We start from the raw sequence: 17270 nt of genomic DNA on the forward strand, positions 1-17270 counted from the left end.
TAAATACAATGAGATACATCAGATTCCGGAATAACAATGTGCAGTAGTTGTCTGCTTGCATACTTGCCACCTGCCTGGCCACCTGTACAATGAATTACATTTGCAGTTGTGCATGAGTGAGGCTTATTGCTTATGGTGTGGTTTTACAGCTGTGGTTTAGATATCAGAAACAGGAGGATCAACGCTCTTGCTGTCAAAGGAAGGTGAATTAAGGAGATGGGATAGGCAGGGATTTGGGGCTGTTGCCTCCTTCTTGGACTTTGAGAGTATGGGTGAAATGAACCCCAGAGCTAAAACAGGACTGGCTACATTTTGGCAAAAGAACTAAATCCATCCTCTTTTGGCTTAAAATAGTTTGTTCCTTTGAAATTGAGATGAAGCAGAACTGGAGTTGGTCACGGGACAAGGAGCATTCCTTTCCCTGCAGCTTTGCATTCAAACCACCCAGAGCCTCGGCTTTAGTAAAGGGAAAACCAAACTGATTATGTTTTGCAAAGCCAAAACCACGTACCCTTCATTCACCCCTGCTGCAAATGCACCCCTCAGTCCTTACCCTGGCTAGCCTAACTCTGGACCTTTCTTGGGCTGGTGTAGGTTTGGTGAGCAGAGTTTGGTGATCAGAACAAGTGTCAGCTAAGCCTGGTGTGATTTTACCAAATGCTCACCAGCAGTGGGATTTGAATCAGGGTCACCAGGGTGGAGAAGTGTGTTCAGCACCTTACTGTGCCTCAGAAGATGGTCGTTATTACTATTATTATCTGTATTCTTGTTATGCCCAAGAGTTCCAGCCAGGACCACATTGTGCTAAGCGCTGTACAAACCGAACTAAAAGAGAGCCTCTACCTCAAAATTTCTTACAAGTAGAATTGCAAACACTCTGTGCCTGCAGCCATTCAACCTTATAAACATAAAACAATCCATCGTATTTCAGCGCGAGATCTGTGAGCACCGCTGAGCACTCAGGGCAATGGCATAGTCCCTTCTGGGATCAGTTAGGCAGCCAGTACTCTCATGCTTACCAGGAAGATGTTGCAAAGAGTCCCTGTAGGCCTGAAATCAAGCTGAGTGGGTGAGAGACCTCAGCCCAGCCATCTTTTATCTGCCTGCAAAGCTGTAGGAGGCAAAGGAAGGTGGAAGATGAGCAGCTGTGATCTGAATAGACAAGGAGGTAAAACTGCGAAAAGGCTGTTAGCACTAAATCAAGTGAACAGTAACTCAATTAATCTCCAAGACATCTCCAAAACTTTTTAAAACAGGGTGGTGGTGGAAATGCTGTAGAGAAATACATCACCACTAAAGGACCCTTAGTTTTGGTGTTTCTTGTGACATTTATTTATAGACAATGCATAAAAGTGTATACCTTTTTATTGCTGATTCTTTTACTGTCCATTGACTTCAATTTTTTTTTCATCTGAGTAAAGTCATGGTGATGTTCTTGTCAAAAGACCAAGAAGGACACCCATGTGAAACCTAGGGGAAACGCAGACAGCTGACTGCATTTCTGCTCCCCTCACATTGCTGTATGTTGGTGTAATGGTTACATTTGTGTTAGTGCAAGAGCTGTATTTCAGAAAGACTTTGGAGCACAACTCCACTGAGTTCAGCCCACTGAAGTTATTAATATGATTGACTATTTGCTCTTGTTAGCATAGTTCATTCCCTCTGAAGCATCTAGCAGTGATTGCTGTTGGAAGACAGGATAGTGGGCTAGATGGGCCACTGATCTGACCCAATCTGGCCTTTCCTTTATTCATTCCCACTGTGCTGAGTAGGGGAAGCCTCAAAGAGCTTACCAAGAACCAAGTCAGGATAAAGATGGCTTGGATTGAAGGTACTGGTCTGGAGATTAGACAAGCTGGGCTCTGTTACTATTTCTGCCACAGGTTGTGCCTGTGAAGTTGGTGTCTGGGCCTTGGTTCTCCATCTCCAACATGGAGATAACCTTCGCTTATTGTCTGTATTACTACTTACATCAGTAGCAACTTGAGGCAGAATCTGTCTCTTACTATGTGTCTGTGCAGCTCCTTGCATCACGGGGCCCTGATCTCAACTGAAGCCTATAGGCACCACTGGGATACACATAAATAATAATAAAGCTAATTATGTTGCACCAGCTATTACAGATATCCGGATTTAGACCACTCCGATAGCTAGGGTGGTGTTTGTCCTGGCTGATGCAATTCCGCTAGCACCACATGAACATGGTAATTAACTCTCCTGGTGTGTGTACAAGCTGATATTTTCATGTGCAAATGTGCATCTCACAAGCAACAGTTCACCATTTTCACTGACTTTTGAGTAAAATTGCCAAATATGTCCTCCATATGTTAGTGTTATTTACTGCAAAATTGGCAAATATCCATCTCCAGGGAAAGAAAAACATGTGTGTACCTCCTTCCTTTCCCCCACCCCACCACCCGTGTTTGTTTACTTTTAAAAATAAAATCACAGCGAGGTCAGGAATGAAACCTGTTTGGATTTTCTGGGCGCTTGTGAGAGCCTCAGTTCAACCTGCTTCACTGGTGGTGAGAGGGATTGTTTCACACGACGTGAACAAGGGGGAAAACTCAGCTTTGAAATATTAACAAGCTGTTTGTTCTGAGGGTGGCTGAGCCGTTTGCTGAGCTGGTGCTGACCTCAGTGTCTGTGCTCCTCATGGGAATGGCGAGTGGAAGTTGGTTTTCAGAGTATTTTCCTCAGGTTATTTCTTTTCTGTTGTTAGTTTTTCTGATTGCAACCCTGAGAGATTGTCTTTGCCCCCACTCAACTCCAGTGCCAGGTATACATGGAACGAAGCAGATCTTCATAACCCTGTGCTCCACACGCTATTACTGCATCGCCACTTCGCTCAATAGTGCAAGCCCATTTTCTCCATTTTATTAAAATGGAAAAGCTGTGACAATTATTTTCGTAATTAGCTGGCTCTCCAAATTAATGCCAATTACACTGTATAATCACGATGAAGATTATGCATTAATCAACCCTTCCAAGCTAGTTATTAGGCTCTCTAAGTAATGATTGTGAAGAACGTATGTGAAGAAAAGACACACAAGCTAAGAGAGGAAACCACGCCAATCCAGGGGAAAAGGCAGCAGGGAATTTCCAAATGGGTATAGTTGTTCTTTTCAACACATTTGATTAGCCTGAAGAGATCTGTCGCTAGCTTTTTTTTCCCCCCTCCAGGGCCTCTGTGTAAAAGATTATTCTGTCATATATTGCTACCTGTGGGCTCTTTCTAACACCTTAGCAAATACAGGTATATTTCACATTGCATCTGTCCCAGCCAGCACTGTAATCAGAAATATACCAGCTGTGCCTGTCTCCTTTCTCATCGCCTGGCACTAAATGCAAGTTGCTGGGTGGTTGCACAGAAAATCCTTTCTTGAAGTAAAGCCTATTATATCCAAATGGATGTCAGGAGTGTTAATTTATTTGGGATCAAACACTGATAATCCGCATACCGAATCCTACTGTATTCTATCACAATAAGACACACTCAAAACCAACTCTGAAAGCTCTGAGCTGGGAGAAAACACATCAGCCATTTGCTAATCAGTGCAACATGAAGCCAGTTCATTTCAGCATAATGCTAGAGAACAAAATCCTGCTGCTGAAATGTGCTGGGTTGAAAACCTTCGCGTGGAGGGGAAGGGATGAGCCTCACCGATGGGTTTTATTTTTATTATTGTTCATTATTTCTACAGTAATATCTGTGCTTTTGGAGCAGTGCGGACTTTTATAAAGGTAAGTCCCTGCCTTCAGAAGCACAAATTAAGGACCCAATCCTGCAAATGCTTATGCACAAGGGTAACTTTGCATGCTCGAGTGTCCACTTGAGTTCAATGGGATGACCCTATGGGAGCTAAGCACCTGGGCACTTTTGAAAGTCCTACCAGGAACCTAACTGATATGGCCCTAGGTGACTTGTCCAACATCACAAAGTGACTTGAACCAAGGACTCCCAAGCCCAAGGCTGGGGCCCTAACTATTGGATCATCCTTACCCATGTTTGTACTGAGCCTAGTAATACTTTATCACACTGGGGTATGTAGAAAGTAATTCCATGTGTGTGCGAAGAGTTTCTGGGATCCTCATATATGTACACACAAAGTATTACTATCCCCATGTGCAACATGGGGAAACTGAGGCACAGAGGGCCAAGAAAATGATGTGCCCAAGAGCAGACAGTGAGTGAGTGACAAAGCCATCAGTGAGGCTCATCCCTTCCCCTCACACATTTGCTGTTCTCTGCTATTTATAATGGCATAAATAACTAAGCATCAATGTCCCCCCACTGCCCTTCCACCATGCACCTCCTCTGTCCCACTCCAACACCTGTCCCTGCTGCTGTCCAAACATCTGCCCTTGCTACCCCACCCCAGTATCTGGTCCTGGCCACCCCTTCATTAGGAGCTCTCTGTAAAGCACTCAGTACTGCTTTGTTGGTCAGATCAGCCCACTGACAAGCCGTTCCCCTTCTGACTTCCAAGCTGCTATGGCAGTGCGAGGCCGAGCTGGTATCACTAGGTTGAAACCTGTGCTTGGCCTGGCTGGCTGGACGAAGGGAGCTGATGGGATGCCATCTCTCTGGGTTAAGGGTTTTCATAGTTGGGTATTTTTAATGGGATGTTCGAATGAGAGATACTCCTGACGATAGATACTGAATAATTAATGTCAATGAGGTGGAGTTTAGCTTTTGCTGGGATGGAGAATGGCTCCGTGGCCCTATAAGTATTTCACAGGGATAAAAAGGGAACGAGAGGGAGATCTCCAAGCAGCGCTATGGCGTGAAGGCTCACAGGAGCCTCCTTTGAGTTGGGGAAGGGACACCCTTTGCTGGCTGAGCAGAGCAGTACATTAAAACGGCCACATGCTGCTGATATTCCTGTCTGAGATATCAGAGCAGCAAGCACTGCTAGAGGACAAGGATCTAGGGGTCAGGAAATTCAAAATAAGGGGACCATACAGCATTGAGGACTGGGGATAGAGGTTCCAAGGTCATTTGGTTGCACCTGTCCTCAGTTGGCAGTAACCATAGGTTGTGTTTCTTTCTTATGTGAAATAGACTGCAAAATGTCCCAGAGCAGGCCCTAGTGACCATGTATTTACAATAATCATCACCATGATGTCAACAGAAGCAAAGGACTGAATTAGCCAGGGAGACTGAACACCCCTAGAGATGGGCTGTTGATGGTTGAGGGTGGTAGGAACATTCATAGGTTCATAGATTTCAAGGCAGAAAGGTCCTTTGTGATCATCTAGTCTGACATCCTCTATAGCACAGGCCAGAGAACATCTCCAAAATAATTCCTAGAGCAGAGCTCTAGAAAAACATCCAATCTTGATTTTAAAAATTGCCAGTGATGGAGAATCCCCCATGGCCCTTGGCAAATTGTTCTAATGGTTAATTACGCTCACTGTTAAAAATGTATGCCTTATTTCCAATCTGAATTTGTCTAGCTTCAACTTCCAGCCATGGGATCATGTTATTTCTTTCTCTGCTTAGACTGAAGAGCCGTGTAATCAAGTCACCCCTTAGCCTTCTCTTTGTTAAGCTAAATAGATTGAACTCTTTCAGTCTATCACTAGAAGGCAGGTTTTCTAATCCTTTAATCATTCTCATGGCTCTTTTCTGAACCCTCTCCAATTGATCAACATCCTTCTTGAATTGGGGGCTCCAAAACTTGACACAGGATTCCAGCAGTAGTCGCACCAGTGTCATATATGGAGGTAAAATAACCTCTCTGCTGCTACTCGAGGTTCCCCTGTTTATGCATCCCAAGATCGCATTTGCTCTTTTGGCCACAGTGTCACATTGGGAGCTTGTATTCAGCTGATTATCTACCACGATTATCAGAGTCTCTGCTTCCCAGGATAGAGTCCCCCATTCTGTAAGTATTGCCTGCATTCTGTGTTCCTAGATGTGTACATTATATTTAGCTGTTTTAAAACACATATTGTTGGCTTGCGCCCAGTTTACCAAGCGATCCAGATTGCTCTGAACCGGTGACCAGTCCTATTCATTGTTTACCACTACCCCAATTTTTACGGCACCTTAAAAAACTTCTTCAGTTGCATGCATGCAGCAGTGAGTTTTTTCCCGTGAAAGTTTATGCCCAAATAAATCTGTTAGTCTTTAAGGTGCCACTAGACTCCTCATTGTTTTTGTGGATACAGACTAACACGGCTACCCCTCTGATACTTGGTACCAATTTTTATGTCATCTGTAAAACATAAGAATTATCTGCCCTAAACTCAATAAAATCATGTGTCCACTTAGTTCAGTATCCTGTCTCTAGCAGCTGGTGTTGGCCACTGTCAAAGAGGAAGGTATAAGAAACTGATAACCTGCCCTTAGGGTAAATTCCTTCCTGTCCCCCAATCTTTAGAAGCTGTTTATGCCCTGAAGCAGGAGAGTTAAGAGCCCTTTGAAAACTGGGGTTGGGTGAGGTGTGGGAGTTGTGTTTGTTTGTATTTTGAATCCTTGCTATATCAACTCTGGACACTACTGCTATCCATATAAATGCTCCATCTTTTTGGCATCCCGCTAAGCTCTTGGCCTCAGTGACATCTTGTGGCCATGACGTCCACAAGCTGAATGTAAATAGTGCAGAAAAGTATTTCCTTTGATCCATTTTAAACATGGTGGTGTGGGGGCGGGGGAGAGTTTGAGCTGTTAAGTTACCTGCCTGTGGATGAATTAGGGAACGTCTATACTGCAATTAAACACCCGGGGCTGGCCTGTGTCTGCTGGCTTATGGGACTCAGGCTAAGGGGCTGTTTACTTGCTCTATATACATCCTCTTAGGGGCTTCAGTCCCAATTGTCATCGGACTGGCACTCTTGACCAGCACCAAATTAATATAAACATGTATAGACAGTGTGGTTTGGACCTGGAAGGAGAAGGCATGTAATTTCTTAAATACCAATAGAGCTGATAAGGTGTCTGCCATCTATAACGAAACATTGGAAAGGCTTTCCTAAATCGAAGAGGAAGGCTTGCTTCCAGATAATGAACCTGGAGACCATCTGTTACCAGCTGCATTTGCTGAGCTCATTCATTCATTAAGTGTTTTGATTTGTATGTTATCAGACAGAGTCAGGTTTGTGTGTCTTACCAGGGCTCTTTAGGGGCAAAAGATTGTTCCTACATCTCCGAGAAAAGGATATACAATTACATAATTTACGCCCTCACTGAGTTACTTCAATTAGAGAGGTTGCGAGTGGGGAATTGAGGACAAGACTTACGAATACAGAGCCAAGAAAACTAGTGATATCATGACATGAGCTCGCTGCCGTTGGGGAAATTTAATGGCATTAACAACTTCCAAACATGGAAAAGCATGCGTTGAAGCAGTGCATTATTGAGCAGTGCAGGCTGTAGTTGTAGGCAAACTCAGAAGTTTCTGCTTGTCTGAACTAAGGACTTGGAGACCAAATTCAAGGAGGAACAAAAAAGATGGGGCAGAGGGAACTAAAAATAAGGAATGACAAAGAGGGAACTTAAGGATGAGCAGAAAGCAGCTGGAGATTTCACTCCCAATTCTTATATTAATTATAACTCTGCATTATTCACAAAGCACAATGACTGTGCATGGTAAAAGTCAACACACTGATTGCCTCATTGGTGGAGAATCTAAGACATGAGGAAGTCCTCAAAGCATGGCAGGAGGTAGGGCCCAGAAGGGAAAGCCAAGGCAGCAATTCCTGGTCACTGTCAACTTGGACCATGTTCAAGATGATGACTTAGAAATTAAAGGATCCAGACTTTGTTCCGAGAACTCTGCACTAGAACGGGGGGGGGGGGGGGAATGATTTAACTGCTGCAGAAGAATTTTCAAGATTTCAAAAAAAATTCTGTTCCAAACGGGGGAAAAAATTCAAAATCTCAAAAAATAATAATAATAATTTAAAAAAAATTGTGAACCAATAATTTGAATAAAATTTCATTTTGGTTTAATTTTGACCTTTTTAAAAAGAAGTTACTCTTGTTTAGCTACAATTTCAAAAGAAAATGTTGTTTCAAAACAACTTGAAAAGAAAAAAATTATTTTTGAAATGTCAACATTTCCCATTTTGATGACTTTGAAACTTTGTTTTTCAATTTTTTTTTCAAATTTGGAGATTCATTGAAACTGACCCTTTCCTGTGAACAGTTCTGGTTCTGACAAATTGGTGTTTTCCAGCAGAAAAAAGTTTTGTTGGAAAATTTCTGACCAGCACTCCTTACACTCCACACCCACTTTATTCTTATCCTACTAGCAACAGCTGCTTGGAAAATGTTTGATGGGACGATTTCTTAAATGTGTTTTTCTTAATTTCCTTTGAAAATGCTTCAATTTTCAGCAGATTTTTGAAAACCAAAATCACAAACAAAAAATTTATTAAAATTGCAATTGATTGTGAAAACCAAACATTTAAATCAAAAACTGGAAAAAAATTAATGAATATGTTTCAGTTTCCAGTTTTTCATGAAAATACAAATATTTTGACCAAAACAGAAGTGTCCAACAAAAATGTTTATAGTAGTCAAAATGCCTTTTTTTTTAAATGAAAAAAAAATTCAACGCGCTCTATTCTGGCCTCTGTATCCTTTCTCTCTGATGTTGATTGAGGCTCAGGCACCTCTAATCTCAGATAGTCAGGGGAAGGAGATGGAAAGAGGGGGATGGCAAAACCGGGCCGGATGGGGAGAGAGAAATTTATGACAAAATATTTCCGGAATTGTTACTATCTCTGAGCAGCCCTGGTTTCAGCCCCAACATAAGCCACCAGCATCTCCCCAGCAGTAAAAGGGGAACCAGGGAAACCCTCCTTCCCAGAGACTCCCCATTTCTTGTTTTTAGGTGTCACCATAATCTGACTCGGCTTCCCTGCCTGCCATCTCTGGGCTGGGTGCTCAAATCAAAACAGAATGTGCACAATCACATACACAGCAGTGTGTGGCTGGGTTCCCAGACTCCCCTGAGCTTCCTAGGGAAATTGAGAGAGGTCCCTCCATGCAGTTTGGAAGACATGGAAGTTCCCACTCACTGATAAACCCAAGGGAGACATGGCTGTAGCCAGTAGTGTAGTTGAACATAAATGCGGGTAATGGGAGATTAGTTTACCTACTTCTTTTTTTTACCACTGGCTGTAGCCCTAACATAGCTTTGAAATGTGTAAGCTTTTCCCAGGAGTTTGTCCCTGGACACGCTGTGGAAGAGGGTGCTCCTGAACCTTCATGTTGTTAATAACTCTATTTTGGTCCTGTCTTGCAGGAGGAATTTTCGAGTATGCAGATGGCCCCAACGCCCAGGTTATGAGTGCCGAGGAGCAAGCCTTTAGATTTTCTGCCAATATTATCAATAGAAATAGAACTTTGTTGCCTAACACAACATTAACTTATGACATTCAGAGGATACATTTCCATGACAGCTTTGAAGCCACTAAGAAAGGTAAGTAGATAACATGTTTCTCCATGTGGTGAAGAATTACCGTTTGGGTTGATCAGAGGCAGACCGCTCTCTGCTCACCTGTTGAACATGTAGCCAGGAGCTTAAGGGTCTTTAATGGCTTTATTTTATTATTTAGTTTTAAAATGTCATCTCTTCTACCCATTTCCATTATACTCCATGTCAGCTGAAGATGCTAAGGCTCAGATCACCTATAAGTGGCTGATATATGCATGTGGCAAAAATAAATATCTTACGAGTATTGTGATCAGTGACAGTAACAATGCACTGCTGTAGACATTATGCATATACCCACTTGGATGACAGCTTTGGCAGCATCCTTCCTGGAAGTACATCACCTGGTGTGCATGGCAGGAAGGAAGATTAGAACCTACCTGGAATGCTATAACAGTATGTCAAAGGTTAACAACACTGTGCTCCACTACTACAGGGGGACCCCATAAAATCTTGGCCCTGCATCTCCCAGAGGAATCTGAGTAACCACTGTATTCAGAGCTGCTCAGTTTGCTTTCTTTGAATTGGGGCTTACACATGGGTACAGGTTTTTGAAATAACCTGACCACAGTGAGAAAATGTGGACAGCTGCAGGAACCTCAAGCCAGCCAGACTGGAGATTCCTTGTCTTCTGTAGCCTGTGCAATAGCTTCTTTATTAAAACAAACAAAGGAACGGGTGTTGAAGCCCACTGTATTTTTCATGCAAATGTTTCCATTTAATTGAACTTCATGCAATAGGAAATTTCAAGATGCCACCAAAGGTGTTGGTGGCAGAAACTAAAATAATCCTGATTCTCACTTGTCAGGATTCTCCCACTTCAGGTGGAAAGTGGCCACTGCTTTACTGGATTTTATTAATATCTTTTCCTAGAATTCTCAGGACCATTGTACCACCCAGTATGTGCAGGTCTATTGCCTGTTTCTACAGCTGAGTTGACTAAAGCACCAAGGGGTCAAGTGAATTCCGGATCAAAAGCCTTGTAAATCAGATGCTCAGCCATGCATCTCCCAGTTCCTTATCCTATGCCGGTCACTAGACTATACAACTCCTTCACCCACTAATCCTACACAGCTAACCTATTTCTCTTCCAACTCTAAAGTTTGCAAGACTCTTGAGCAGCTCCACTTAGACATGATATTAATGGAATATGACAAGTAAATAAAGTTATGTTTTTAAGCCTCTCCTTCATGTTTAATTAATGTGCCATTTCCTGGTGCATTTGCATTGCTAGATAAAGACTGGGAACTCTAGCCAATGAAACAGAGTCCCCCTATCCCTCTCCCCCCCACACACACATTAAAAGAAGGGTAAAATATGAGAATGGAAATGATGGGTTGCGCCATTATTAAATGCTTCTTGCCTGTTGTGGTTTGTGTGGATGTTCTAGAATGTTTGAGGTGATGGTTTGATGAACTTTTTAAAAGCACAGAAGTGTGGAATAGTAACGGTGGATCCTAAAAAGCTTAGAAATTGGATAAACATGCAAGAGTTTAGCTGCCCACCACATATTCCTAGTATAGAGGGATTGCACCTTCCTTCTCCCCACTGCCGCAAGTCATTATTGTTATTGGACACCAATTGATTTGAGCTGCTAGAGAGTGAGATCTGGAGGGCGGGAGGGAGAAACTGGATGGCACAGCAAGTGCTCTGGTTATGGTTTACCCGTCAACTTCTTAGGGTGATGGATTAGTTTCAGCTGGGGGGAAAACCTGCTCAGCAAAAGTATGACTCTGTCTGAATTCACAGACCAGAGAGGCATCAATAGACAGAGCTGGTAACTGATTGTCACGGAGTCTACCAGGAATCAAGGCTGATATTTGCTTTTTTCAGGGGGTTTTATCTTGGAAGTTCCCCTAGGTTTTGTGACCCCTGCACTGTGCTAGGCTGAAGTGTAAGTATCATGTTTATCTTCACTGAAGCATTAATTTTTGCTGGATGTTAAACCACACAGGAACCAATGGAGGGGCACTCGTGAGTGTGCATACATGAGTGTGCAAGTGAACGTGTATGTGTGCACACTTCCTACCTGGCAGGAAGCGATTTGGTTCCTGCCTTACCAAATGGAATGCAGTTTGTACTCCACAAGATGCAAGCTTCTGCGCAGTGTCGGTTCTATGTTTATAATACAGGCAATGACATTCTGTTCATTAGCACCCCAATCCTGTTCTTATTACATGAGAGAGAACTTCCACTGACTTCAGAGAGCCTTTTGTCTGAGCTGCTAGTACTGGACCAGGCCCATAAAGATCAGCTTATTTCATTTGGTAAGTGATCTATTGGCTTCCCCACATAGGGGATAAGAACCTACTACCACCTGGTCCTTTGAGCCTTATGTTTTTTGTACAGAAGATCTGGGGTTCTGTCCCCTCTGGTGACCAGTGGTGTCATTCCATACTCAATAGGATTGAATTTCTGGCCCCATTGTAGCAAAACTCTCTGGCTTCGGTGGGATCAGGATGTCACCATATCTGATAACTTTCTGGGCAGAGCAGCATGGAGGAGTAAAATACCCTGCTATGGTGCTCTATCCTCGATCTGGTCCCCATTCAGCAAAGCATGCAAGCAAGGGCCTGATATTCCAGTGGGGTGACTGGCCTCGCTGAGCTCAGCATCAGCTGGCATCCTAATAGAAAGGGTCTGTTCCCATGAATAAGGGCGAGAGGGTTAACCCTGTACATGTTAGTAAGTCTCTCAGTCTAAACCACGGTCATTGCTGAGCTGGGCACAGATAAATATATTTTATTTTTAAAAAGTAATCACTATATGCATTTCAGAATGAAGTTATTTAATGTAATGAACTAGTCAGAGCCCCAGTCTGTGCAAAATATCTGGGGTTTAAGCTTAAACCCTGCATTCCCAGCAACCTGAATGAAACCTCCAAATCAAAATCCAAAAATCTCACCAGCCATCTACCCCTGTTTTCTGGCTACTGAAAATATATTGGATAAATTACAGATAATTTTTGTATGGAAGAGAGGTGTGAGGGAGATGCTTCCAGACTGCCAATGGCTATGGTAAGTTTCAGTCGCATGGGATTCAAAACAGTAGGGAGCCCAGAAAAACGGGCATTGTTTATCATGGAAATAGGAATCAATCCTTTTTCATATTGAGCTGATTGGGAAATAATTGGTTTCTTTTTCTTTGAAAATTTCTGTTTTTTCTTTAAAAATCCCAAACCCCCATAGCTTAGGTTTTCAAATTTTTAATGCAAAATTTAGAAGAAAATTGACATTTTTAATGAAAATTTCAGTTTTGTCAAAAAGCCATTTTTAATTTTCAAAACAATTCAATGGGAATTTTTTGCCCAGCTCTATATTTATACCAGTCGCTGCTCAAGGGACCATCACTGCAGGACCTAATTCTGTTCTTAATCGCCTTAAGTAGTAATTACTCCTGCAAGTAAATCTGCAAAGATCAATGGAACTACTTGCATAAGGGCTGCTTGAAGCAGGGGAAGGTGGCAGAGTCAGGCCTCAGAGAATGTCTCATCACTGGAGCTTGGCTTTGTGGTCACTCTTTATGAGATAGGAGAGGGCTCTGTGACCCAGCGCTGTTGATAGGATAGTGCCATTAACTAAAGAGCAGTCAGTGTTATCACCATGCAGAGCTGGGATTTAAAAATGAAATATTTGTGTATAAGGAAAAAATCCTGAAAATGTCAAGACTTTGTGCATCTCCCTCAGCTGTATCAGGCTTGGATAATCACTCCTTGGTCTGGAACCTGTCATCTCTCGTCCGTCACACTGTTGATCTAGAACTTGACCTGCCTCTCTGCCTCTCCTCTCTGTGCCTTTATTTTTTAATATTTATATTTTGGTTGTTACCCAGAGGCTTCTGTCTGTCTGTCCATCCATCCCCATACATGCCACTCTATCTATCTCTCTATATGCCAAGACAAAGCAGCAAAGCTGTGCTGTTTGTGATATGACTGAATTAGTGACACGCTCTGGATGGGCTTGCCTCCCCCAGTGTTAATCAGTCCCAGGAGGGATATTGTCTGATGTATTGACAGCCTCGATCCCTTTCTATTCCAGCCTGTGACCAGCTCGCCCTGGGGGTTGTAGCAATATTCGGGCCTTCTCAAGGGTCCTGTACCAATGCTGTTCAGTCTATTTGCAATGCACTGGAAGTCCCCCATATACAACTTCGGTGGAAACATCACCCTTTGGATAACAAGGACACTTTCTATGTCAACCTTTACCCCGACTATGCTTCTCTCAGCCATGCCATTCTGGACCTTGTACAGTATTTGAAATGGAGGTCAGCTACCGTTGTTTATGATGACAGTACAGGTAGGTGAAGGGGAGTGAAGCAGCTCATCTATTGTGGGTTCCATTTCGGGACTTTTCCCATGCGCTCTGGTGGAGTAAAATCATGTTATGTGCAGTGAGACGAGTCCACAGGGACAGATCCTCATGAACTCCCAGCAGACCTGCACAGGGTTCTTTGGAATATGTCTAAAGCTTGTGCAGACTTGTCAATCGGCTAGCCTTCATCACCACAGCTGCCGACAAGGGGCCAGCTGAAGGATGAAGTTCTCTGCCTGTGTAAATTGGTCCCACTTCACTGAAGGCAGCAGCAGAGTGTCTGTTTACATGAGCAGAGAATTTGGCAGGTAGTTTTGCCACTGAGAGCACAGAGCTCCCTCTAATGGCATAACTGAGCCTACAAAGTCTTTGTTGTCTGGCTCATACCAGAAAATGCACCTTGCACACATTTGCAGGTAGAGGGAGCTGTTGATAGTGGAACAAAGCCCAGCAAAGCACCTGCTCTAAAGATAAAATTGTGTCGGGTCGCTTGTTCAAGACAATTTCACAAAACCAGCTAATTTCTTTAGGGGAAGTGCTGAGGAGAATGCCATGTGACATTGCTGTTGGCTAATGTGGCTCCCTGTATATTCCTCTCCGTGACATGTTCAAATGCACTTCTTCCATTTTGCACAAGGACACTTGCCATTGTCTCTTCCCCCTTTGCAACGGCCTTTCTTGGGTTTCTTCTTGCAACGTTAGATCCTACTAACTTTAACCAGCTGTGGCCATCATGGCGTTGTGCTTTCTCCAGAGGAGAGCAAAGCGTGCACGGGTCGAAAGAAAGTCTCCGGTTATTTTCTTTTTCTGCCCACAGTCATGGCAGTAATATAATATGATAGAGATGAGATTCCCTCTTCAGATTGGAATTAATTGCCCCTAAAGACTCAGTTGACTCAAGTCTCAGTTAATTGGACTTTTTTTTTCTTTTTTAATCTATACAAAGTAAATGAAACAGATTTTTGAGTTGTTGGCTGGCTAGTTGTCATGCTCTGTCTTTCCCCTAGAACACGCGCTCTTAACTTGAAGGGGCATGCCCCCAAAGCTGTAAGGGGTCACAACTGTCCTGCCAATCCCACATGGTCAAATGGTTGGGGGCGGGGGGAAGGGCTCATCCTGGTTAGATCTCAGCTAGATCGAAGGTGGGTTATTAGGAATGGGGTTTCTGATATGGGAAAAATTGGAAAACAATTGCCCTAGATGTGGTTGAAATTTAAAACCACGGCCCAGCTGCATCCTTTGTTTCAGTAGACATTTTTAAAATGCTAAATATTGGTGGGGGGAGGGGAATTACTTTGTGAAATCAAATTGTGAACGAAAATTAACAGCCGCCCAGTAAAAGTTTGTGAAGGAACCTGGAGCCCAGTGGATGTGGAAGGGACCCGCAGCTGGCAAGAGCAGCTCGCCCTGATAATGCTGTGGGTTTTGTCTTTTTGAAACGCTGCTCTCTAAGGCCTGATACGGCTGCAGGAGCTTATCATGGCCCCGTCAAGGTACAACATCCGACTGAAGATCCGCCAGCTGCCCGTCGACACGGAGGATGCCAGGCCCCTGCTGAAGGAGATGAAGAGAGGCCGGGAGTTCCGCATCATCTTCGACTGCAACCACTTGATGGCAGCTCAGATCCTCAAACAGGTGAGCTCCGGAGGGGCTGCAGCAGGAGGGGTCCTTTGGAAAGTGGGAAGCCTCTGGGAATTCATGCTCATGCAATGATGATAATCCAGCTGAGACATCTGTGGCGTACCCCTGCAGGTAATGTCCTTTACAATAAATACAGCATTTTTGCAGCTGCAAATGCTTTGCTTAAGCTCTTTCGGGCAATGTTCTGAGGCTATAGTTAAAGCTACTTCCTCTACACTTGGTTTTTACATCTGAAAATACAGGTTTTGTACAAAGAACTATGCTACAAGGGTCAGGTTGCACTGCAGAGCACTCAAAGAACACCAAAGTTAGGGCTCCATTGGTAACCCCAACTCGGCTCCCTTGTGCATCGGTATTAAAATTAAGGCTGGCCAAAAAATTGCTATCAAAACTTTTTTGGTGCAAAATTAGGTTTTTGACTTAATGAAAATTTTCAGGGAAGTGTCTGATTTCTGCAGGAAATTTCAACTTTTATTTGGGAAAAAACCCCAAAATAATGAAAAGTAAAAATTATCCATGGAAAAAAATCAAAATTTTCCACTTCAGGGAGGAAAAAAATCCTACCAGCTTTAGTTAGGATACAAGGCCAGATCCTTAGCTGGTATCAGTGTGTTCAGTTGTGTTGGTGTCAGTCTTTAACTATATGATCACATACCATTTTCTGTTGCCACGCAAGTGGTTCTCCAGCCCTCAATGCGTGAGTGCAGCACTTGTTCCTCCCTTTGTCAGCCAATGTATCAAATAGAATTCTGCTCTTGGCCACTTCTGTCATTGTTCGTTTAGCCCTGTCCCTGCACAATTGTGGTATTACTTCCTGGTTTCATGTCATCTCTCCCATCTGTCCTGCCTCAGGCCCGTGCACACAGGGACATTATACAAGATGCTACATTTTGGTAAGGACTGCTGCGAGGTATGTGTGTACATACACATCTACAAACATTCTGTAGAAAGCTACATTTTGGTTAAGGTCTGTGATGTACGTGTGTCTGCATGCACACATGTCTACACACACACACACACACACACACAAGAAGCCACAAATTTGGTCAAAATGGAAAGTCCAAGATTACCACATTTCTGGGTCTTTTTATTGCTATGTTGGGTAATTCTCTGAGTGTGAGCCTAGATGTCAGTGATTTCCCATTGACCGGGTTTTTTTATGCTACTTGATTTGTGTCTCTCACATGCCAGCAGGCCTGGATTTCACCCCTTCCTCTTCCCCTTAGGTACATGCCGTTATGGTAGGAAATGTCAGCCCTAGGAGAGTTACAAAAAAATCAGCAAATACAGGTGTGATTTATCCCAGCCCAGGGAGACCCAACATATTGTTTAAATAAACGTTCTGCCCTTGAAGGATTAAGCAGCCCAGTGCACTGAAGACGGAATTCTGTGCAACCCCAGTGCTACTGCAAAATGAGGGGAAGTGCCCAGAGATCAGAAAGCCAGGGTGAGATTATTTAACAAAGTAACAAGAGGAATCCTCATCTCCTGTCAATTATTTTAAGAGGCTAGATGTATTTGGTGCTGTACACTTATTATGCAGGTTTTGATAGTTTATTGTGCCATCTGCTCTGCTCATCGGTGTGGGTAAAGAATAAAGGGTGGGCGGGGTGGAGGTCGGGGGAGGTACGAAAGGTTTCTTGTATGTGGGTTTTTTTAGGAAACAAGAAACAGGGGTATCTACTTATAATCCATAGACCGGTGGTTCCCAACCTATTTACCATTGTGGGCTGCATATGCAGCTCTCTATGTGTTATGTGGGTTGCATCCATGTACTAATATATGCTACCTGTGTGGCCCTGAGGATGTCACATGGGCTGCAGCTGTGCGCTGACTGGCCGTGAGAACCACTGCCATAGAGAATTGCTCG

At 43.4% G+C, this 17270-nt stretch overlaps 1 protein-coding gene across 2 annotated transcripts in view; it reads left to right on the forward strand.

Annotated features, from left to right (window-relative positions):
* GRIK3 (glutamate ionotropic receptor kainate type subunit 3) overlaps nt 1-17270 on the forward strand; it is a 239058-nt gene that overhangs the window by 118384 nt on the left and 103404 nt on the right. For both annotated transcript variants that reach the window (XM_038377762.2, XM_038377763.2), the window contains exons 2-4: nt 9261-9437; nt 13487-13744; nt 15213-15394. In XM_038377762.2, coding sequence (XP_038233690.1) covers nt 9261-9437; nt 13487-13744; nt 15213-15394 — 617 coding nt within the window. The remainder of the gene's footprint in view (nt 1-9260; nt 9438-13486; nt 13745-15212; nt 15395-17270) is intronic.

This window comes from Dermochelys coriacea, chromosome 19 (genome assembly GCF_009764565.3).
Source record: "Dermochelys coriacea isolate rDerCor1 chromosome 19, rDerCor1.pri.v4, whole genome shotgun sequence".
In the NCBI taxonomy this organism is placed as follows: Eukaryota; Metazoa; Chordata; order Testudines; family Dermochelyidae; genus Dermochelys; species Dermochelys coriacea.